General features: G+C 38.6%; 2 protein-coding genes across 3 annotated transcripts; both read right to left on the reverse strand.

Moving 5' to 3' along the window:
- Positions 1-75: 75 nt before the first annotated feature.
- Positions 76-14,319, reverse strand: LOC115782958 (sodium-coupled neutral amino acid transporter 3-like). 2 transcript variants are annotated; one of them, XM_030733518.1, is made up of 16 exons: positions 14,137-14,319; positions 10,428-10,487; positions 10,173-10,257; positions 9,965-10,080; positions 8,876-8,949; positions 8,695-8,787; positions 8,504-8,585; positions 8,315-8,397; positions 8,038-8,096; positions 7,816-7,950; positions 7,592-7,671; positions 7,374-7,474; positions 7,106-7,230; positions 2,927-3,071; positions 1,962-2,065; positions 76-1,844 (listed from the first exon to the last, which is right to left on the reverse strand). In XM_030733518.1, the coding sequence occupies exons 2-16, from the start codon at positions 10,466-10,468 to the stop codon at positions 1,740-1,742; spliced, it is 1,428 nt and encodes a 475-aa protein (XP_030589378.1). In that variant the 5' UTR covers positions 10,469-10,487; positions 14,137-14,319; the 3' UTR covers positions 76-1,739. The 2 variants fall into 2 exon arrangements, with proteins under 2 accessions (XP_030589378.1, XP_030589377.1); XM_030733517.1 differs by lacking the exon at positions 14,137-14,319 and adding an exon at positions 12,456-12,614.
- A 1,369-nt stretch (positions 14,320-15,688) lies between these two features.
- Positions 15,689-20,029, reverse strand: apex2 (APEX nuclease (apurinic/apyrimidinic endonuclease) 2). Its single transcript, XM_030732886.1, has 6 exons — positions 19,728-20,029; positions 19,528-19,611; positions 19,130-19,310; positions 18,768-18,911; positions 18,197-18,266; positions 15,689-16,878 (listed from the first exon to the last, which is right to left on the reverse strand). Exons 1-6 carry the CDS (start codon positions 19,840-19,842, stop codon positions 15,781-15,783), a joined length of 1,692 nt encoding a protein of 563 aa, XP_030588746.1. The 5' UTR covers positions 19,843-20,029; the 3' UTR covers positions 15,689-15,780.
- Between the last annotated feature and the right edge of the window lie 18 nt (positions 20,030-20,047).

Genomic DNA, 20,047 nt, shown 5'->3' on the forward strand with positions numbered 1-20,047 from the left:
AAGTACTGTCCTTTTAGATTCTTTCAATTTACCTCAGTTTATATGACATCTTAAACAAATTAAAAAAAGGAAACATTTATGTACAAATCACATTTTATTGACAGTTAAGAACATTCAAATTCATTTAAAAATGTACAGGATGGATGACACTGTTAACAGATTTTCAGTCAGTTTAAAAACAAAAAAAGGGTCTTCACTAATTTAAACTTAAAGGGGACCCATTGTTCTCATTCTTATTATCTCAGTCTACTAGAATGCTGTTTGATGAATATAATGCATGCTTCAGTTGAAAAATATTGCTTAGTTAGCTTATTGTAGACTTTAATGCAGCCCATCAGTTCATCCTCTGCCTGAAACTGGCTATGTAGTACCACTCCCTTTAAGGCCACCATCCATTTATACAGTCTTTCTTCTGACTAGGTGTCTTTTGTAAATAGAAGTTCTGAACAGCAGGTGGTTCAAGGATTAAAATACTTTCATAAATAAGGAAGTAAACATTTAGAGCAGTCTGAAGTCTCAGCATTTGGCTTTCAGGGATTACTTGGAAATGTGCTAACCTCATTAATACTCTACCCATGTTTAGGATAAGCACCAACATTGTAACACTTATGCATATGAAACGCACAATGGGTCCACTTTAAAGTCATTATTGAACACAATGAAAAGTTCCTGTAACTGCTGACACATACCCACAATTTTTAAACATTGAGGTATTTATGTAAATTTTTAACTGGTCTTTGCCAGGGAAGGTAAAAAAAAAAAAAAAAACAGAAAGAAACTGTCTTAATGTGACACAATAAATATATTCTTTGGTTTGCAACTATGACTGTTCAGGCTCACATAAAAACTTTGTTTCTGGTTTTAAAAACCACCTCTCACACACGATTGTCTGTCTGACCTTCACGAACAGCAGCAAAATCCCACAAATTGCACCATATTTTGCTGGGTCACTGGGAAACTTCAAAATAACCACTTTGATGAGTCATGATATTGAGAAAAAAAAAAAAGATGGATAAAATATCACATTAAACTCATTAATTAAATTCAATGTTAAAGTCACCGAAAATATTTTGATCAAAAGGAAATATTTGCGTAGAACTGCAGACTAACCCTCGACGGTCACATTTAGATGAAATAATGAGTTTGGGGAAATGTGCAAAATGACTTTGCACTTCTTGGCAGTGCAAGTGAGTTTGCACTGACTTTGTACTGGCAGATTCATCAGTCACAAAAATCAAGGGAAACCACAACTAATGAATGTCACAGAAAAAACATTACAAAACATACACATGTAAGTCCTGCAAAATCTGAGATGTTGGGAACCAGATCAGCAGGATGTTCACAGTGACTGAGTTATTCCACGAAACTGTGCACATTCATACCCTAAAATGGGATTTCCACTGTATTCATGCTTTTCCCATTGAAACCTTTTGCTGCCAATCTACATATGATCCCAAACGGCATCCTTAGCTTGAGCTGTGACGGGACTTATTGAGACAGGACACTTTATTTTGGATTTTCACACATCGGTTTTCTCTCCTGTTCTGCATGTACCAACATGTAATGTTATCTACATGTAACAACACTTTCCTTTTTTGTTGTAGGCGACGGTTCTTCACTCAATCCTTCAGCTTGTGTCAAACATTATAGTTTGGCTTTGGATGAGAAGATCGGGGTAATTTAAAAAGGAGGGCTTTGGTTGACATTCTGTTTGCAGTACCTCTGTTCAGTCATAGCAGCTAGTGCCCACCTACACTTCGAGCCTCTCCAGTCACCCAGTCAATGATAATAAATGACAAACTCATGATCATAAAGACGAATCCCAGTGCAGCAAAGCATAAGGCCTGTAGTAGTGAAGGGAAAGAAAACAACATGTATGTGAACAACATGTAAAAGATAATACATGAAGACTTAAATGACCAAAAACAATTAATACTATCTTTGATAGATGAAGGATATACCTGTATCTTAGTTTTTGACCGCAACGGTTCCTGGTCTTCAGGAACAATTCGGAAATAGAAAATTCCAGGTAGAATGAAAATTAGACTGGGGGCAGATGTGGCTCCTGCAGATGATAGCAGAAAATGTAGAAGTGAGTTTATTTATTAGCAGTAATTCATTACAGATGATCTAGTCAGGATTTTTCATACATACAGAAAGAGGTCTCAGCCTTCCACTATAGGAAAATGGCCAGTATTGTAATAAAAATATTTTGTAAACCGTTCTCTGCTCAAGCATAAAATACATTTTTGTTCATCAAACAGCTAGGAATAACAGGAAAATGCATCGATTTCTGTTACTGTCAAGTGAAAAAGAAAGTTTGTTTAGATGCATGTCGTGCAGATATGTCCTTTTTAGAGAGAAGAGGCTTTCTATTGTAATTCATTACTATCATGTTGTCCTAAATGCTCCCTGAAAAGCCTTCAGGTGATCAGAAATACTGCAGCAAGAGTACTGAATATATTTCTCCCATATTGGTGTCTTTTCACTGGCTTCCTGTTAAATCCAGAATTGAATTTAAAAATCTTTTTTCCTCACATATAAGGTCTTAAATGATCAAGTCCCATCTTATCTTAAAGAACCCATATCGCCCCACTAGAACACTTCGCTCTCAGACTGCTGGCTTACTTGGGCATGTAAAAGTAGAATGGGAGGCAGAGCCTTCAGCTTTCAGACCCCTCCTCTGTGAAACCAGCTCCCAGTTTGGATTTGGGAGATAGACACCCTCTCTAATTGATTAGATGTTAGCACACAAGGCACACAACGAAATGATCATTCCAGATCACTCATCCAGTGACAAGCATCTGCAGTCATGCAGGTAATCATGCTTATGTTTCTAGTCTTCCCCCACAAAGTGGTGTTTAGAGCCAAGAATGACCACAAATTCTGCACTGGACACAACAGCATTCATGCTTGATAAACATACCAATGATGCCAAAGATGTCACGGATGGAAGGGACAAATATAACAAGAAGGTTGACCAAGAAGAGGAGACCAAGGGCAATGCTGACGTGTCTAAGCCAACTAAAAGGCTTGTCAGGGAACAAAATCTGAAGCAAGGCCCTGCGGATCTGCAGACATAAGAAAATAAGTAAATGAATAAAGGAAAGAATAAGATCAGATGCTAAACATTACGACTGATAAACTTATAAAAGTGAAGCCTGATCAAGATTAATCGCTATAAGTAGTATTAAATAAACTGCAACTGAGAAGCTGATTGGTAAAGCCAACTCTGTCCCACCTTTTAGCGTGTATTTTTTCTCATGTGCTAAAAGAAAATAGCTGCTTTGTTGTGTTGATAATTAAGACCCCTTTAATTAAGAATTATTAACATAGTTTAAAGTTTCAGACTAGCCTCCTGGGACCTGGCACATTGACTTTTGTCCTCTGTAGTGGACATTATATTTTCATGCACAACTTTTAATTTTGTCCAGAAACTCAAGTAAATCCTGTTGTACTGTAAAGAAGACATCCTGGGCTTTCTGGGGATATGTCATATGTCAGGCTGGCATGTTGGGAACTTTATTTTGTTCTCAATCCAAAATGACTGACATTGCAGGAGGCACATTTTATGAAAACAGTAGAACTAAGTCAAATATTGTTACCTTTTTGTTATTTTAATCATGTTATCATACATGATTTTGTTTGTATGGGTTTTAGGAAGAGTATTTTCAGTTTCAAACAGAGTTAAATAATTTATGTTTTGAAATAATGGTCTTTAATGGACGTCAGGACCATCTTTATGTACCTTGATGCCTAATCCTTTTAGGCAACAGGACAGGCAGAGATGATTCTGTACAAAATAGTACAAAAGTACAAGACTTTGCACCATCCACTAGGTCTGGCTACATGCTGGCTGGGGACTGTTTGCCTCAAGGTGTGCAGTCCACCAGATCGACCCCTCTGAGGCCACAGCCAGGATAGCTGGAGGCGGGCAAATCTGCAGTTACCCTCTGTGGTATGGTGGCAGCGATTCAGGCAGTTCATGTTGGTCGCTCAGCACTAAATCTGGATGAATCATCGCTGATTGACACTTTATGACACTTTATGACACTTATTTTTCTTGGTTCCCAGAACATTTAGAAGCAGTTTTATGCTTCTGAAAAAAAAAGTTCAAGAGTTAGTGCAATATGCTTTTTTAGATATTTTGAAAGACAAGAAGATGGATACCATTCTCATATCTGTACATTCAGTCTGAAGCCAGCTTAGCTTACCATATAAACTGGTTCTGTGAAGAAGTTGCCTATCATCACTGTAAAAGCTCACAATAAAAACCACTGGAGTACAGAGTCATTGGTTAAAGTAGTTCCCTTTTAAAACCACAAATTGCCATTTTACAGTATGGTTTTTGCTTAGTTTAAAGAAATAATATTATGTGTTAACCAACAAGCTTTAGCGATACTAGCTGTTGATCTTGCTTGGAATCTTTAAGCAAACGATTCAAAGGCTTCACTTCATTCAGCTCTCCCATATGTCAATAATAATATTAATATATTATATTACTAATTTTAAAAGATTTAAATTATCCATTTGCTGATCTGTGCATTCTTGAAATTACCCCTAACATGTTTTATTCCATTTACAAATTGATATCTTGAAAGCTTTCTGTTAAAGAGTAGATTATTGATACTACTTAAATGACAAAATTAAAAAAAAAAAAAAAAAACAATTAAAAAAGGTCCTTACAGTCATTGCATTACTGAAAGCAAAAGAGCTGGTTTGAGTTTCAGTGTTCCACTGTGCCACACCACTAAGTAAAGCAGTTTCAGTACACCATTTATTTTCTAATACATACAGGCATCCTTTGGCAGATCCAGATATGTGGTGTAGAGTGTACATTAGCAGTTATTGATTGTAAGGTTGAGATATACCATGGCAACACTGTCAGGAAGCAAAAGGACAAGACTTTAGACAAGACTGCCTAATGCTACATGTTCCTGTTTTTACTATGAAGATGGAGTATCATTCCAGCTTACGCCAAACTAGGTAAACCTTAGGCAAAAAAAAAAAAACAGGCCTATGCACCAGATTTGTTTGAAGATTAAATTCATCATTAGAAAGAAGTAAATGTTGCCTGGGAGTGCCCCTTGGCTCAATACTGGGCCCACTATAACTATAGTCAATTGTCTCTACTGTTCTTTCTGTTAGTTTTACTGATTTTATCTGAATTTACATTTCTACATTTATCATAGTATAATACACAAACTCTCTGTCTTTCTTTATATGTGTGTTAATTTCTTTGGCCACCAACTCATCTTACATAAGGAGTTGAACAGCCAAACCTGTTATACAGCTACATCTGTCAGATATATCTAATATATCAGATATAATGATACCATCAGGTTTCCTGGCAACCATCTAGCAACAGGCTTTTATTTGCCTTTATATACCTACAGCAGTTTATAAAGCATTATATTGCTTAAATTTCAAGACAGCAACATTTATATCTGCAAAATTATACAATATTTTATACATTATGAATTCATGCATAATTCATGATATATGCAATGCTCAAAAAATTAAAGAAACTATTTGAAAACGCATCAGATCTCAATGGGGGAAAAAAAAATTATGCTGGATTTCTGGACTGGGTGATGTGTTAGGAATGAAAGGATGCCACGGTATTTGATGGAAATGAAAATTATGAACCTACAGTGGGCTCAATTCAAAGACACCCTGAAAATCAAAGTGAAAAAAAATGAGGCAGGCTGATCAACTTTGCTGAAATTTCATTGCAGCAACTCAAAGTGATACTCAGTAGTTTGTATGGCCCCTCATGCTTGTATGCATGCCTGACAATGTTAGGGCATGCTCCTAAAGAGACGACAGGTGGTGTCCTGGGAGAGTTCCTCCCAGATTTGGACCAGGACATCACTGAGCTCCTGGACAGTCTGATGTGCAACCTGGCAGTGTCAGATGTACTGAAACATAATGCCAAAGTGGTGTTCTATATGATTTAGGTTAGGGAAACATGGGGGCCAGTAAATGGTATCAATTCTTTCATCCTCCAGGAACTGCCTGCACACTCTCACCACATAAGACCAGGCATTTTTGTGCACCAGGAGGAACCCAGGACCCACTGCACCAGTGTAGGATCTGACAGTGGGTCCAAGGATTTCATCCTGATACCTAATGGCACTCAGGGTGTCGTTGCCTAGCCTGTAGAGGTCTGTCCATCCCTTCGTAGATATATCTCCCCAGACCATCACTGACCTATAACTAATCGGTCATACTGAATGATGTTACAGACAGCATAACATTCTCCACAACATCTCCAGACCCTTTCACATCTGTCACATGTTCAGGGTGAACCTGCTCTCATCTGTGAAAATCACAGGCTACCAATGGTGGACCTGCCAATTCTATGGCAGTGAGCACTGGGCCCACTAGAGGATGTTAGGCCCTCAGGCCACCCTCATGAAGTCTGTTTCTGATTGTTTGGTCAGAGACATTTACACCAGTGGCCTGCTGGAGGTCATTTGGTAGGGCTCTGGCAGTGCTCATTCTGTTCCTCCTTGCACAAAGGAGCACATACTGGTCCTGCTGATGGGTTAAGGCCCTGTTTAGCTTTCCTAGAGTAACTGCCTATGTCCTGGAATCTCCTCATGCTCTTTTCTTGATGTGCCATCCTGGAGGAGTTGGACTACCTGTGCAACCTCTGTTGTATCACCTCATGCTACCAGTAGTGACACTGACCCAAGTCAAATGCAAAACTAGTCAAAAAACAGCCAGAAAATGTCAGTAGCCTCCACCTGTAAAACCATTCCTATTTTGGGGGGGGGTTGTCTCATTGTTGACCCTCTAGTGCACCTCTTATTAAACTCATTAACACCAAGCAAACTAATTAACAACCCCCTCTGCTACTGAACTGACCAGATCAATGTCCCAGAGGTTTACTGGACTTGATGCTATGCTATGATTAAAAAGTGTTCTTTTCATTTTTTTAAACAGTATATAACCATGAATTATCCATGATATATTGTTTTAATATGTGGGAAGTGTAGCTTTTTGCTCTCATGCAACATGCACCTAAAACAACATCCTGTATAAAAGTTCTTCTTTTTTATGTAATTGTTGTCTTTGACTAATATCGTTGATGTCTTACCGGGAAGAGGACCACAGGGACAGTCAGAGTTACGGCTACAAGCACAGCCAGACGCACACAGAGGATCAGGACATCCAGTGGGTCAACATAATTATAGGTGTGTAACAGCTCTGACTCCACAGCGCCTATCCACAGAGAAGTAGAGAGCCCTTGACATACCTAGCATTGTTCCTCTTTCACAATACTGTAAATTAATTTGAGCTCTCACAAAATTTTAAGACAGCATAACAAAGTGACCCTTCACTCTCAAGCAGAAAGCTCATCTTACCATGAAAGGTGAGGTAACCAAAAAGAGCCGTCAGCAGGTACATGATGAACATGGCCAGGATGGAGACGTTTGCAACTTTCTGCATGCGTTTCTTGGTGGGACTAGGGTAAAGCCAAGCAGAAAAATTATAATAATTTGACTTGAAAATTTGTAGTTGTGTGTGTCAAAAAAAGAAGGAAAAAAAAAAAAAAAAAAACAGGTGAATGTTTCTGACTTACTCTCGGAGCTCAGTGTAGATTGGCAGCACCTCTGGGTGGCAGACAAAGGCAAAAGCCAAAATTGGGATGGTGTATGCTGTCTACAGCCAAAACAGAGCAAAGGTCAGTAACACAGACTTAATACACACTAGAGCAAAAAATATGATGTGTGGTGCAAACCATAAAATGCACATGACATTACAGGAAACTAGGCGCAAACACCGTGAAAATGTTTGTTCTCTGACCTGTGAGTTTATTGTAAATAGCTTGGGCTCACAGAAGTCATCTGTTGTAGTATCAATATTGTAGTGGTCAGGAATAGTTATGTTGTTATGATGGACTTCTAGTGGACATGGGATGTTGAATTTCTTGTATATCACCTAGGGAGACACGCTCATAGCTTAATCAAAGATAAATATTTGATGGAAACACAGTGGGTCATGTTGTACGTAGCTTTGATGACTCACCGAAATGAGAAAAAACACCATGCAGGAGAGGGAGAAGCCACTGGTATAGCCGAGGTAACCTGGATAGCAATAACAGCAAAATGTTGCTAAGTTATTTATGGTGTTAGACAGCAGAGAGCGTAATGGGGAGGCAGTAATGTTACTTTAATTTCAAAGTAAGACATAAAAACAAGCCGGAAAAAAAGATAGTATAAACATGATGTAAGAGGGGGGAGTATGAGTAATAATAATAATAATAATAATAATAAAATAAAATATGACAGAATGAAAAACATACCAAGATGTTTCATGAGTGCTAGAGGAAAGATGATGAAAACACTAACTATGATGATCAAGTAGCTTCCATTCAAGAACCACTCTCTAAGAGACAGCCAAAAGAACAGATGAAAAAAATCAGTATGTTCCTGAACAAAAAAATGGAAACTAATTTATGTGATACTAAGTTAGAAAATCTGCACAAACTCACCCTGTGTTTTCCTGTTTCCCGAGAAAAGCTTGAATAACCAGTGGAAGCTCAGACTTTACGATGAACAGATAGCTGGACATGGCTAAAAAGAAATCAAAACAAGCTTATTTTGTGGTTTTATTTCTATTTGTATCTAGTTTAATGACAGGAATCAGACATAAATTAAATGGAAGGAAATTGGATGACATTACCTCCAATATTATGTACTGTTATAACGATAGCGGCCAACATTTTTCCTGGGTGGCCGAAGGCCCGATACCCAAGCTGCTCATAAGCTCGGATGCCTGAAGACACACAAATGTTATGCATATATGAGTGTTATGAATGCACAAAATACTCTGTGGTTACGTGCTCAGTAATGCTCTGCCTTACCAACAACTCCAGCGCTTTTCAGCAGAAGATGAATTGAATATGCAGACAGGATAGCAATAAACAACAAGAGGATTCTGAAACACACAAGACATTTACAGTCTTTTTAAAAATGTCTCCATAAAAACAGTTCTGTTACTAAGCAGTTTTTGTGATTGTTGTCATTTTGTTTTGGGTTTTTTCCCCTCTCACACAAAAAAGTTGGGCTTTCAGAGACTGGCTCTCCAGTCAGCCGATACCTCCCTCCCCCCCAGCCACATAGCTCAGGACTGATCCAACCAGGCGTGTCTTGGATCTGATCGCTGGGGTCTATATTTAACCACTCAAATCTGATTTAGAGAGGCTGCGTGTACATGAGCTCTAATGTACATTCTGACAGATCACGGTTTGTATAGTAGCAGTTGTATGTAGCTGTCGGTGTACACCTACAGGTCACGCAGTTAAGCAGACATAAACACTGTTATCCCCTTGCCATCACACAAACCTGTCCAAATACAAATAAACACAAAGAGTAAGATGATACACACTTGTGAGGCTTTACTTCTGGCCTTATAAGGACCCTCTATTAAATATATCCCATCTGTATCTACTATTACAAATTGTTACCTAATCTTGAAAGATAAATATAGTTGAAATATAAAAGAAAGAGACTATTCACTAATACAGAAAAGGAACTTTGTAAAAACATTTTAAAATAAAAGAAAAATCAAAGAGCAGTGGCAATAGAGAAAAACTACTAAATTGTAGTACTTTGAAAAAGTGACTACTAAACAAAATTACTTCAGTTGGCAGTTACTTAGCTGTATCAGTATACAGTTTCTAAGTTCAAATGCTCACATGACAAGCAGCCCTGCTGAAGCCTCTAGGAGCGCACACATTCTGCTTTACCGATTACTAAATATAAATTACAAGAAGCTGAAATCAATCTGCTGGGATTCAGTTTGCAAAAATAAAAAAAAAGACACTATTTCAGCACAGCAGTGTGAGCAAATACGTTCACCTACAGTATATGAGCGTATACACACAGACACGCACACAGAGGGCAAAAGGTTCAGCCAAAAGTGAGGTTTTGTGTTTGGCTTGGGGACTCACATAAAAAGAATGATCCCTGTGTTGGACATTGCAAAAGCCAGTCCCAGAATCCCACTGCCCATTATGGCATTACTGAGGTTAAAGACGGACATGCCAAATGAAGTCTTTCCCTCGAACTGCAGGAAGAGGACAACAGAGACAAAAATTAGAGTATTTACTGTATTTCAGTTGACTAAATCAAACATATGGTAATAGGGCAAACACTCACATCTGTGAACTGGCTCTCTTTTTTTGCACCAGGTTTATGTGGGAGGAACTCCTCCTGCTCAGCCAAGGCATCAATCGGATCAAACCTGCAACAAATGATTAAAAGTAAGTTAAAACAAAGGAGAATGAGCTTAAAAAGCTGAAAAACACATTTGGTGGATTAAATGCAGAATAACTGAAAATATTATAATTCCTTTATTTGAATTTTCACCCTCATTGCTGAGACAAGGTGCACCCATCAGTCACTGACTCTTACCTATCTTCATGGCTATGTCCATTCATCTTCTGAAGCTCCATTTTTGTTGATTTACTTTTGCTGAAAAGAAAGAACCATCTTCAGACTTTCAAATAGCTGGAAACTGTATATTCACTTTAAAAAATTTTCCCTCTAAATTTGGAAATATTCACGCTAACAGAGGGGATGATGATGACTGGGCTTGTTTTTACTCTGCATTCATAACATTCCAACACGGTCCATGAACCAACTTTCCATTATTTATGGGGAAAAAAAAATAGGTTGTTGTGTACATTTCCTGCAATGTATCTTAAACTTGTTAATTTGGAAGATATGATCTATGGATGGATCTTTCAGGAAGTTGAAAAATAATTCCCCATCATTTACAAGAAGTTAAACAATGTGTGGCTTAAGTGTAAAGCACAATATGCACAGCAGTGCTACAGTCGCAGTGTGAGAAAGGTGTTCAAACCTTCATCCTCTTATAGGTAAACTTTTTTTTTTGTACGTCAGAAGAGTAGGGTCTACTTCCCAGTTTCAAAAGGACTCAACAGTTTCAGTCTTTAGATATATGAATGTCATTTTTCTGGCTTCCTGTACCAGACTTTGTTGGTATTTTTGTTTTTTTAGTGTTTGTTTTAACTGTATGGCCTTTTGCTGGAGAGAAAATATGCTTCCTTAAAACGTAACTGAGAATGAAGTTGCATGGGAATGTAATTTTAAGGAGACGCAACTCAACTGACTCAAACGGCTCAGAAACTATGCAAAAATCCTTTTAAACTCTTTTAAACCTACCTTATCCTTACATCTTATCCTTATAAGACATAATGACAAAGTAAGCATGATGAAAGTGTTGATTCACAAAATAAAATTCCAGAGAAACTGGCACTTTCACATAGGATGATTTTCCATTTAAGCCTTGTGTGTAATTAAAGGCTTTAAATAACAAATGTTGTTGGAGGACTTATGTTGCTCTAATCTGCCATAAGCCACACAAAGCTGGCATGGACACACTCTGGGAATGAGCGCAGGTCTGTGCTCCTGCCACAGGGTCATGGGATACTACCCAACTCTTTTGGTCAAACTGCCCTCAGGGTTTTCACATCTGACTCCTAAGGTCACGCTTAGAGTACATTTTGCCATTCCTTAAGAGTTTCACACAAAAAAAAGGAATTTCTTGCGTTCCTACGCTCAGTTCTGAAAAGGCCTGTTGACGTCTAATAAACCATACAACTCTGGGCTTGATAGCAATGGACAACTGAGATAAACAAAGGACTGCTGTGTAAATGGTGCTTTTTAGTCTAAATACAGAGTAGCCTTTTCCCTGCATATTGGCCTCAGATCAACTTTGGTTGGAGTAACTTTCTTTAGCCACATGCCCACCAACTTTCCCATGGTCCATAGCCAACACACACAACCAACAAAGCAAAGATTTAATGTCAGGGGTAGTTTGTGACTTACCACCAAAAGACAGATTTGACTCACATTTTAAAGGCATTTATTTTAAAATTGCAACAGGCTTTGCAGCCTAAATGTTAGGGTAGGGCACTCGAAACCCAGCAATCCAGGTTAATTAGCTGCTTGTGCCATGTTACAGTTTTCATTGGCTATTGCAGCAGCTTTTCCAGAGGAAAGAGTGGGGAAAAGATCATAACAAGAAAAAAGCACTTCTGCGCTTTTTTTATGATTTCTTTCTATACAACCAAGCTTATCGTGAGTTTAATGTATAATAATTACAAAGTATGTTTAAATGATCCATTAAATCATCAATCTCTACAATGAAAAATACAATGAAAAATAATTCAAGTTAAACACACACACACATACATATACATACACACACACACACACACACACACACACATATAATCTATATATATATATATATATCCCTAATTATCAGCAGTTCTACCACATGGCTTTTGTCTGATGCAAGACCAGCTCACTATTGACAGTTAGCCCTTCCCTTCTTTTCCTCAACATGTAAAACAACGGGCTCATTTAAAGGACACACACATTTTTTGTTTGTTTTTTTTTCCAGCAACTCACCCTTGCGATCCAGAAGAAAGATAGGTTTCTTATTAGCAGAATAAATCCTTGTATAAGTTCATTCAGTTTTCAGACTATATTAATATGTAGCTTTGTTCTTAGGAGTCTTTCCAAAGGTTCTTGGTAGTAAGGAGAGGAGAGAGTGAGAGAGATTAGAGAGGCTGGGGAGGGAGATGTAGCAGGAAATGGGAACACCCAACTGTTAACCCTTTGTAAACCAGCAACAGGTATATGGAAAAACACGGTAGGGATCCTCTCACCAGGTGTTTGCACTGAAATGGTGTGAACAATAGTGGGTATAGAAAGGGAATAAATCACATGTAGATTTCACAGAAAGTCAGTACTTCAAGGCTTCAGCTAATACTCATTATTCAAAACAGTTTCTGGGTTTTAAACTAAAGACCAACCATGCTAGAGCATGCAAGCAGGAAGGTGGGGGTGAAGTGGATGTAATCTGAGATGGGGTTTGTTACAGCATGAGCAGAATGACAGTTTGAAATATGTTGGAAGCCATAGACATTGTAATTAGCTTAGGAGATAAGTGCTTATTTGTGTGGCTGTGCTTAAGAGTGGATCTGGTGTGTGCGCTTGATTGAAAACAAACAGTGAAACCTGGATCTGCACATTACAGCGGAAATGAACACGTCATGAAACATGACATGCTCACCGATCCTTTAAAGGTTCCCAGGCAGTTCAAGCATCTCAGAAAGGTGAAGACTGGCACTTTAATCAACAACAGACTTTCCCAAGACATTTCATTATTAATAAACAATTGTCACCTAAATGAAATTATCATATATCATATATAATAATCATGAATAAACATATATTGAGTATGGTGTGCTGTACAGTATGTTTACTGAAATCAGCAGTGCATGTATAGCCTATTAGTAGTTATCAGAACTAAAATGCCGTCTTTCTTCTCAGAACAACTTCAGTTGGCTGATAATATTCAACTGACATAAGTTTTGGATGCACACCCAAGAAACGCCCACGTTTTATCTCACAATGACACTTTGCTGGAAAACATATCTCTATTATATAACATAAGGTCTGGTGCTGATGCACACAGCTAAGTTTTTAATCGATGAAAGACTTGCTTGTCACATACAAAATCACTGCCTTTTGTTAAAAGTTGGTTACTTAAAACAGTAAAATAAAGCAATAAATTTGTGCACAAAGAGTGAATCTTAAAGATAATGCTATCAACTTAGTGACCTTAAATTACCTCAGTTATCTTTGTAGTGAACTGAGCAAATGATTTGGTAAAATCTAGGCAACTGTATTTTATAGTGATGTATAAAATGTTCCATTAGGAGGCATTCTGTCCTGATAAAACCTGTGCAGGGAGCATTTAACGTTATTTTTGTTGGAGCAAAAATAGCCACGCCAGCATCTGCAGCCAAGAAGATCTCCCGTTTCATACAGTCATATAAAATTCCACCTGTGTGCTGTGACGGCTGCCAACATGTCAGAAAGAGTTGAAATTAGAAATAGAATCTCAGCTGAAAGGTTAAAGCAGAAATACTGTGAAATAATTGCAGATGTTCTTTTTTCTCGTTTCTACCGCCATAATAGCAAATTCACACACACACTTTTGCTGTTTTTAAATGGGAACTTGTGCTGCTCACATACAGGGGATTCCAGATGTAGCGCACTGCTCTCCAACCTTTGTACTCACCTCTCTAATTACAATTAGAACAAATAAGAATGTGTCCAGTCCAGGGAGGAAGTAACGAGATAAAAGTTCAAATTTGTTGTTTGGTCCAAAATCAGCTTTTTACAGAGCCATGAAGTCGTCTTCAGCTGTGAGAAACAGAGAAAAAAAAGATGGGGGAAGGAGGGAGGCAACAATTGGCGCGTAAAGAGATTTCCTGCCATGTCAGAGTCACTCCCCAGACTGATCAGGCTACACGTGGGTGCTGTTACTTCATGTAGTATTTGGGCATCTGTAAGATTGTTACTACTTCTTTTTCTAAACCCAGGGAACTGTTGTGATGCAATAATTCAAAGGTAAACCTTAGACTAAAGCTGAAGGTAAAAATACATTCGATACTAATTTAAATACTCCACTTCCTGGCCTACACAGCAGCGGTTGTACTGTGGTTATGCAGCTAGTGTCAAAAACATGTGGTGCAGTGGAAAGTTACTTTGTTTCATCTCAACTATGTCATCTACTCACTACTATTGCCATCTAGTGGGTGCAAACATATTCTTAAGTTAGGAGAGCCGACGTGAGGGGATGCTGGAGAGAAAGGGAGAACATGCAAAATCCACACAGAAAGGCCCCAGCCTGGATTTGAACCCAGAACCTTGTTCCTGTAAGTTGACAGTGCTAACCACCAACCTTAGTGCTCAGACATTAAGGTAAAAAAAAGAAAAAAAAAAGTTCAGCAAATAATATACAAGGACAACAGCTGCTCTTAGATGTGATCTTTCTTATCAAAAAAAAACATGAGACACTCAAAGGCTCATTTATAAACAGGCCTGTTTCAAGCTGTTATACAATATTATGGAATAAGTAAGATGGCAGCTGTCAAGAATTTTCATCTTTGATTAATCGAAAAATACCTTTCATTTTGTGATATCGATATGAAAATAGAAAAAGTTCCTTTTAGCTGAAGGTAATGTGCTCTAATAGTTTGGTTGGTGCAACCAACTGTAAAAAAAACAAACAAAAAAAATTATGATTAATTTCTAATAAAAAAAAAAGAAGGAAGGAAAATTAATAATTATTAAGTTTGCTGAAACTTGCAGTGCCGGTCCCAAGCCTGGATAAATGGGGAGGGCTGTGTCAGGAGGGGGCATCTGATCTAACATATGGATCATCAATAAGATTTCCATACCACACCAGTGCAGTTGACCAGCTGGGTAGCAATGGAAAAAAAAATGCTACTCTTGACCAAAGACAGTGGAGGAGAGGGGGAAGGAGTGTTCAGTAACGGTAAGACAGAAGGACTGGTGTGACAGAGGAGAATGTTAGGGACAGGGTGAGATGGAGGTAGATGATCCACTGTGGCAACTCCTAAAGGGACCAGCTGAAAGAAGTCTGAAAAATGACCGGGAAGCGCCGGTTTACCACAGATTTTTCACTGATAAAGTGACTGAATATAGATGAGCAGAACTTTTGTTCAACAAATCTAATCTGCTAATTTATTTCAGCATTGAGAACAAATAAAATCAAATTCAAAGTAATATCAAACTACTGTTTTATTATTTAGCTAAGAAAAATACAAATACCGGTAGTCAACATTTAAAATATGTGAAATGACAAGACAACTGTGTAGTAATCCTATAAATGGTCATGGTCCTCAACGTAAACATGTCACTTTGCTCTGTCAACCCATGCGAAAAAATTGCATCGAGCCTCAGGATTGGAAGCATGTCCCTGAGGACGTGCACACACAAAAAACTGTTTGCCCATGTTTGGCCCCTCCTTTTTTACAGTACGAAGAACACAAGGTTCCCCATGGACTTTACAGCATGGTGGTGCAGGTGGTCCATGAAGCACTGACTTCCAAAACACTGACGATGTCCCTTTCTTTGCATCTGACTGCCTCACAGTGGGCTGAGGGGTCGAATGTATTGTCTTCATCTGTTGATCAGTTTCAGCTGTGGAGCACCGCTGTGATGAACCATTAGAGGTGAGCTCAGAATCTTCAGATTTGGTGTCTGTGACTGAGACCACATCTCCAGTTATAGATGGTTTGCCACCTTCATCCAGCTTTAGTGTTTCTTCACATTGGTTGACGTTTGTGAGTTTGGGTTTGAAAAAGGAAAGGAGGTTGCCCTGAGGCTTTGAAGAAGCATTTACTGTCTTAGTCTTTTTTCCCTTCGGGGCAACAGAGTCTGATGCCAATAACCGTTTTTTCCCAGAGAAGTTTGCAGCTCCAGATGGGTTTAAATTCTCTCTCCTTTCCCCCTCTTCTTGAGAGCCAGGTAAATCACTCTTCTGCTCAGACTGAGCTGATCTTTGGTCCACCTTAACGAGGAAGCGTGAGAGTTTCTGCTGTTTACCTGCAAACTCTGGCAGGTAGCGAGTACAGAGGGGAGGAGGCTTGGGACTGGGAATGAGAGAGCAGCTCAGTTGCCCCCACACAGGGCAGTGATCTGAACCCTCCACCTCTGGCATGATATCTGCTGCTACAAACTGTTCCTTGGCCAGCTGGCAGTCAGCAAATATGTAATCGATGCGTGTGCCATAGTTGGTCTGCCGGGCTCCAGTGAGAGTGGACCAACACGTGAAGGCGCTGATGCGAGTTGGGTGGAAAAAGCGAAACGTATCCACAAATTTTCCACTGTGGAGCGGATCTGTTACCTCGCATTCTTCATCATGTTCCTCCTCATCGCTACCCTCTTCTTTTTCGTCACTGTGCAAAAAGCCATTCAGCCATTTCCTCCCAGGGTTTTCATCAAAATCATCCTAAATAAAGAAAGTTTCACTATTAGGGATAAGAATGCAGGAACACATCTGTCATTTTATGTAATAATATTTTAATCCTCTACATTAAATTCAGTTGTTGATAACTGCTTTCTTGCGGAGAAAGACAAGAAAGCAATTATCCTCGTGTCTGTTCATTAAATGGGAAGCTAGTCATTTTTCTTGTCTCAATAATTAGCACAACATTTTATTAACTCTATTTTTGTGCTAAGCTGAGCAAACCAGACAACAAATGTCCTTCGATAGTCATGAAAAAGAAATTTTCACACATTTCTGTGCAGTCCTGTGAAAAACTAAGAAGCCACCGCCTTTAGCAGCGTTAACTTCAACTAATCATTTTCTGTGTGACTTTATCACATTGTGGAGGAATTTTGGCCCACTCTTTACCTGCTGCTTCAGTTCATTGAGGTTTGTAGGCATTTATTCATGCACAGATGTGTTAAGGTCTTGCCACAGCATTTCAATCAGGTTGAAATCATAATTTCGGCCAACCGAAACACCTCAATTTTTTTTTGCTTTTTCAGCCATTCTGTTGTAGATTTGCTGCTGTGCTTGGTATCACTGTCCTGTTGCATGACCCAATTTCAGCCAAGCTTTAGATGTCAGAAAGATGGCCTCATATTTGTTTCTAGAATACTTTGGGATACAGAGGAGTTCATGGTTGTCTCAATGACTGCAAGGTGCCCAGGTCCTGTGGCTGCAAAACAAGCCCAAATCGTCACCCCTCCACTGCCTTGCTTGGTAGATGGTATGAAGCATTTGTGCTGATGATATGCTGTTTGGTTTTCTCCGAATGTGGTGCCGTGCATTATGGCCACACATTGCCACTGTGGTCTTGTCTCTTCAAAAGGCATTGTTCCATAAGTCTTTTAGTTTGGCAGCACAAACCTAAGCTGTGCTGCCATGTTCTTTTTAGAGAGAAGAGAAGCTTTTTCCTGGCAACCCTTCCAAGAACACCACTCTTATTCAGTATTTTTCTAATTCTACTTTCATGAACTTTAAGATTTAAAATGCTAACCGAGGCTTGTGCTCTTAGGCTTTTTTGCTTTTTTTTTTTTTTTTTTTTTTTGCAAATTCTCTGAGCATTGCTAGGTCTGACCTTAGCCACAATCTGGGAAGATTGTGCATTTGATTAGCAGCAACTGGATGCTACTTACCCTCTTAAATCCTATGGAAGCAGTAAGGGTGTACATAGTTTTTCAAAGGACTATATTCTAGATATTTAAAAAGCTTACTTCTCAAAATGTTGATCAATGTCAATAAAAAAAAATATATTAAGATATATTAGTATTTCACTTACAATTTCACTGGGGTCACAGTGGTCTATTTGTCTGTGAGATGTGTTTATGTCTCCTAAAACAATCACATGGCTGGAAAACAAAAGAAAAAAAAGATTAACTCGGACTGCGCAATTTTCCAAACTCAAAATGAATATTTCATTATATAGATTCATTTAAATAACAAATTGAAAGAATTTTTCCAAATATGGGATAAATAAAGTATTTCTCATCATCACTATTGTCACTGTCCAACAATTAGGATTTTATCAGAATATATACAAATGTCAGTAAATTAAACCTGTGTAACTGTGTGTTTTCTAATATACTGTTTTGTCTGCACTAATTTAAGATTTAATAAAATTATAAACAACAAATAAAGTTCTCATGGTTTGTGCTTATTTTACAAACCGCAAAAGATGGATGCCGCTGTCAAAACTCAAAGCCATAATAATGATATACTGGAAGGGTTGCATTGTTGAAAATTAGAATAGTGCCTCAGGAAAACATCTGTGGTAAAACCAGGACACTCCTGCACCTCTTTGTAACAGCAATGTTTGATTCAGCCTGTGGATGATGCTTTGAAATGCTTACCTTCCATTTTTGAGTACAGCTTCAGCTCGACTCTGAAGCAAATTGTAGAACTGTAGTTTGAACTGTTTTCTCTCAGGCTTTTCAGGGTCAGCCCTCGGACAGTATACATTAATAACAGTAAGGGTTTTCTCTTTATCCTGACAACTGTTGGGAGAAAACAAAACAGAATCAAAAACAGATGCACACACACACACACACACACACACACACACACACACTCGGATCTCCCTTAAGGATTTTTGAGGGGAGAAAAACATAAGAAACTGCTGATTATTTGTTTCTAAATTGACACAAGTAAACTGATAAATATGCAATACAGCACATTTAACAACAGAGCCTTAACATACAATATTTTCTCTCACTTTACTCTGTGTTGTGTGATTACAGCACGTCCTTCATTGTCCAGCAGCTGCAGATCCTCACTTGAAAACTCGCTGTGATCACCGTAGCATCCAACAGCACTTTTGTGGTTGGTCAGCAGACCAGTGAGACCCTCCTCAGCAGCAAATGGAGTGGCACTGTCCTTACAGTAAGTAGCAACCCCTGTGTACATCAGGAATGCGAGGAATGTGACGTGAATTGGGTGTAATGTAGACTTTTATCTTTTCGGTAAAATATAAAGGTTGCATTTTATTTTAGAAGTTTGCGCATTGTTGACTGGAGACACTTAACATAACTGGAAGAGGATAATGCAAGGAAAAAACCCAATACTTTAATGGCTCATTGACGCAAAATTAATTCTTATAACATTGTAATGAACCTGAGTAGCCGCTGCGTCCGCGGCTGTAGCTGAAATAGGAGTTGTAGCCGTCAACAATAGCAATCCTTTCATCTAGCAAGTCTCCTGTGGAAGAGAAATTAGGGGTTAACTTTTTATTCTCATATAGTTTCATTCCCACTGTGGCGCTGTACATAATGACAGCTCCCGCGTTTTCAAAACAGCTATTGCTAATCACTTACGCGTCACTTTTGTCTCCTGAATACAGATAACATCTGCGTCCAGGGAGTCAAGCGCCTTTTTTATGCCGCCTCTGAAAGCCCTGATGCCGTTTATGTTCCAAGTAACGACCTTCATTGTGTAAAACTGCACCTGACTGGAGCAGAAACACTGCTCCTACCAGCCGAAATGTGCACATCCGGAAGAAAAGCGGAAGGCGCGAACGGTACAAGCGGAAGTGTATTCCCTCACTAATCTTTCTTTATTTCTTTACAGTTATTTTATTCGAGGCTTTAATTTTTAATCCTTACGCCTCGGTAGAAAACATTGGCCAGAACTAGCC

This window comes from Archocentrus centrarchus, chromosome 7 (assembly GCF_007364275.1).
Source record: "Archocentrus centrarchus isolate MPI-CPG fArcCen1 chromosome 7, fArcCen1, whole genome shotgun sequence".
Classification (NCBI taxonomy): domain Eukaryota; kingdom Metazoa; phylum Chordata; class Actinopteri; order Cichliformes; family Cichlidae; genus Archocentrus; species Archocentrus centrarchus.

What these genes read in the sequence shown, in the direction of transcription:
- apex2 (XM_030732886.1), bottom strand. Translation starts at nt 19,842, where the DNA reads ATGAAGGTCGTTACTTGGAACATAAACGGCATCAGGGCTTTCAGAGGC. An exon ending in TCAGGAGACAAAAGTGACGC is followed by an intron (nt 19,612 to 19,727) that starts GTAAGTGATTAG and finishes TCTCTTCCACAG; the next exon opens with GAGACTTGCTAGATGAAAGG. An exon ending in GCTGTACTCAAAAATGGAAG is followed by an intron (nt 18,267 to 18,767) that starts GTAAGCATTTCA and finishes TTTGTTTTCCAG; the next exon opens with CCATGTGATTGTTTTAGGAG.
- LOC115782958 (XM_030733518.1), bottom strand. Translation starts at nt 10,468, where the DNA reads ATGGAGCTTCAGAAGATGAATGGACATAGCCATGAAGATAG. An exon ending in GAAAAGCGCTGGAGTTGTTG is followed by an intron (nt 8,788 to 8,875) that starts GTAAGGCAGAGC and finishes GTGTGTCTTCAG; the next exon opens with GCATCCGAGCTTATGAGCAG. An exon ending in TGGTTACCTCACCTTTCATG is followed by an intron (nt 7,231 to 7,373) that starts GTAAGATGAGCT and finishes CTCTGTGGATAG; the next exon opens with GCGCTGTGGAGTCAGAGCTG.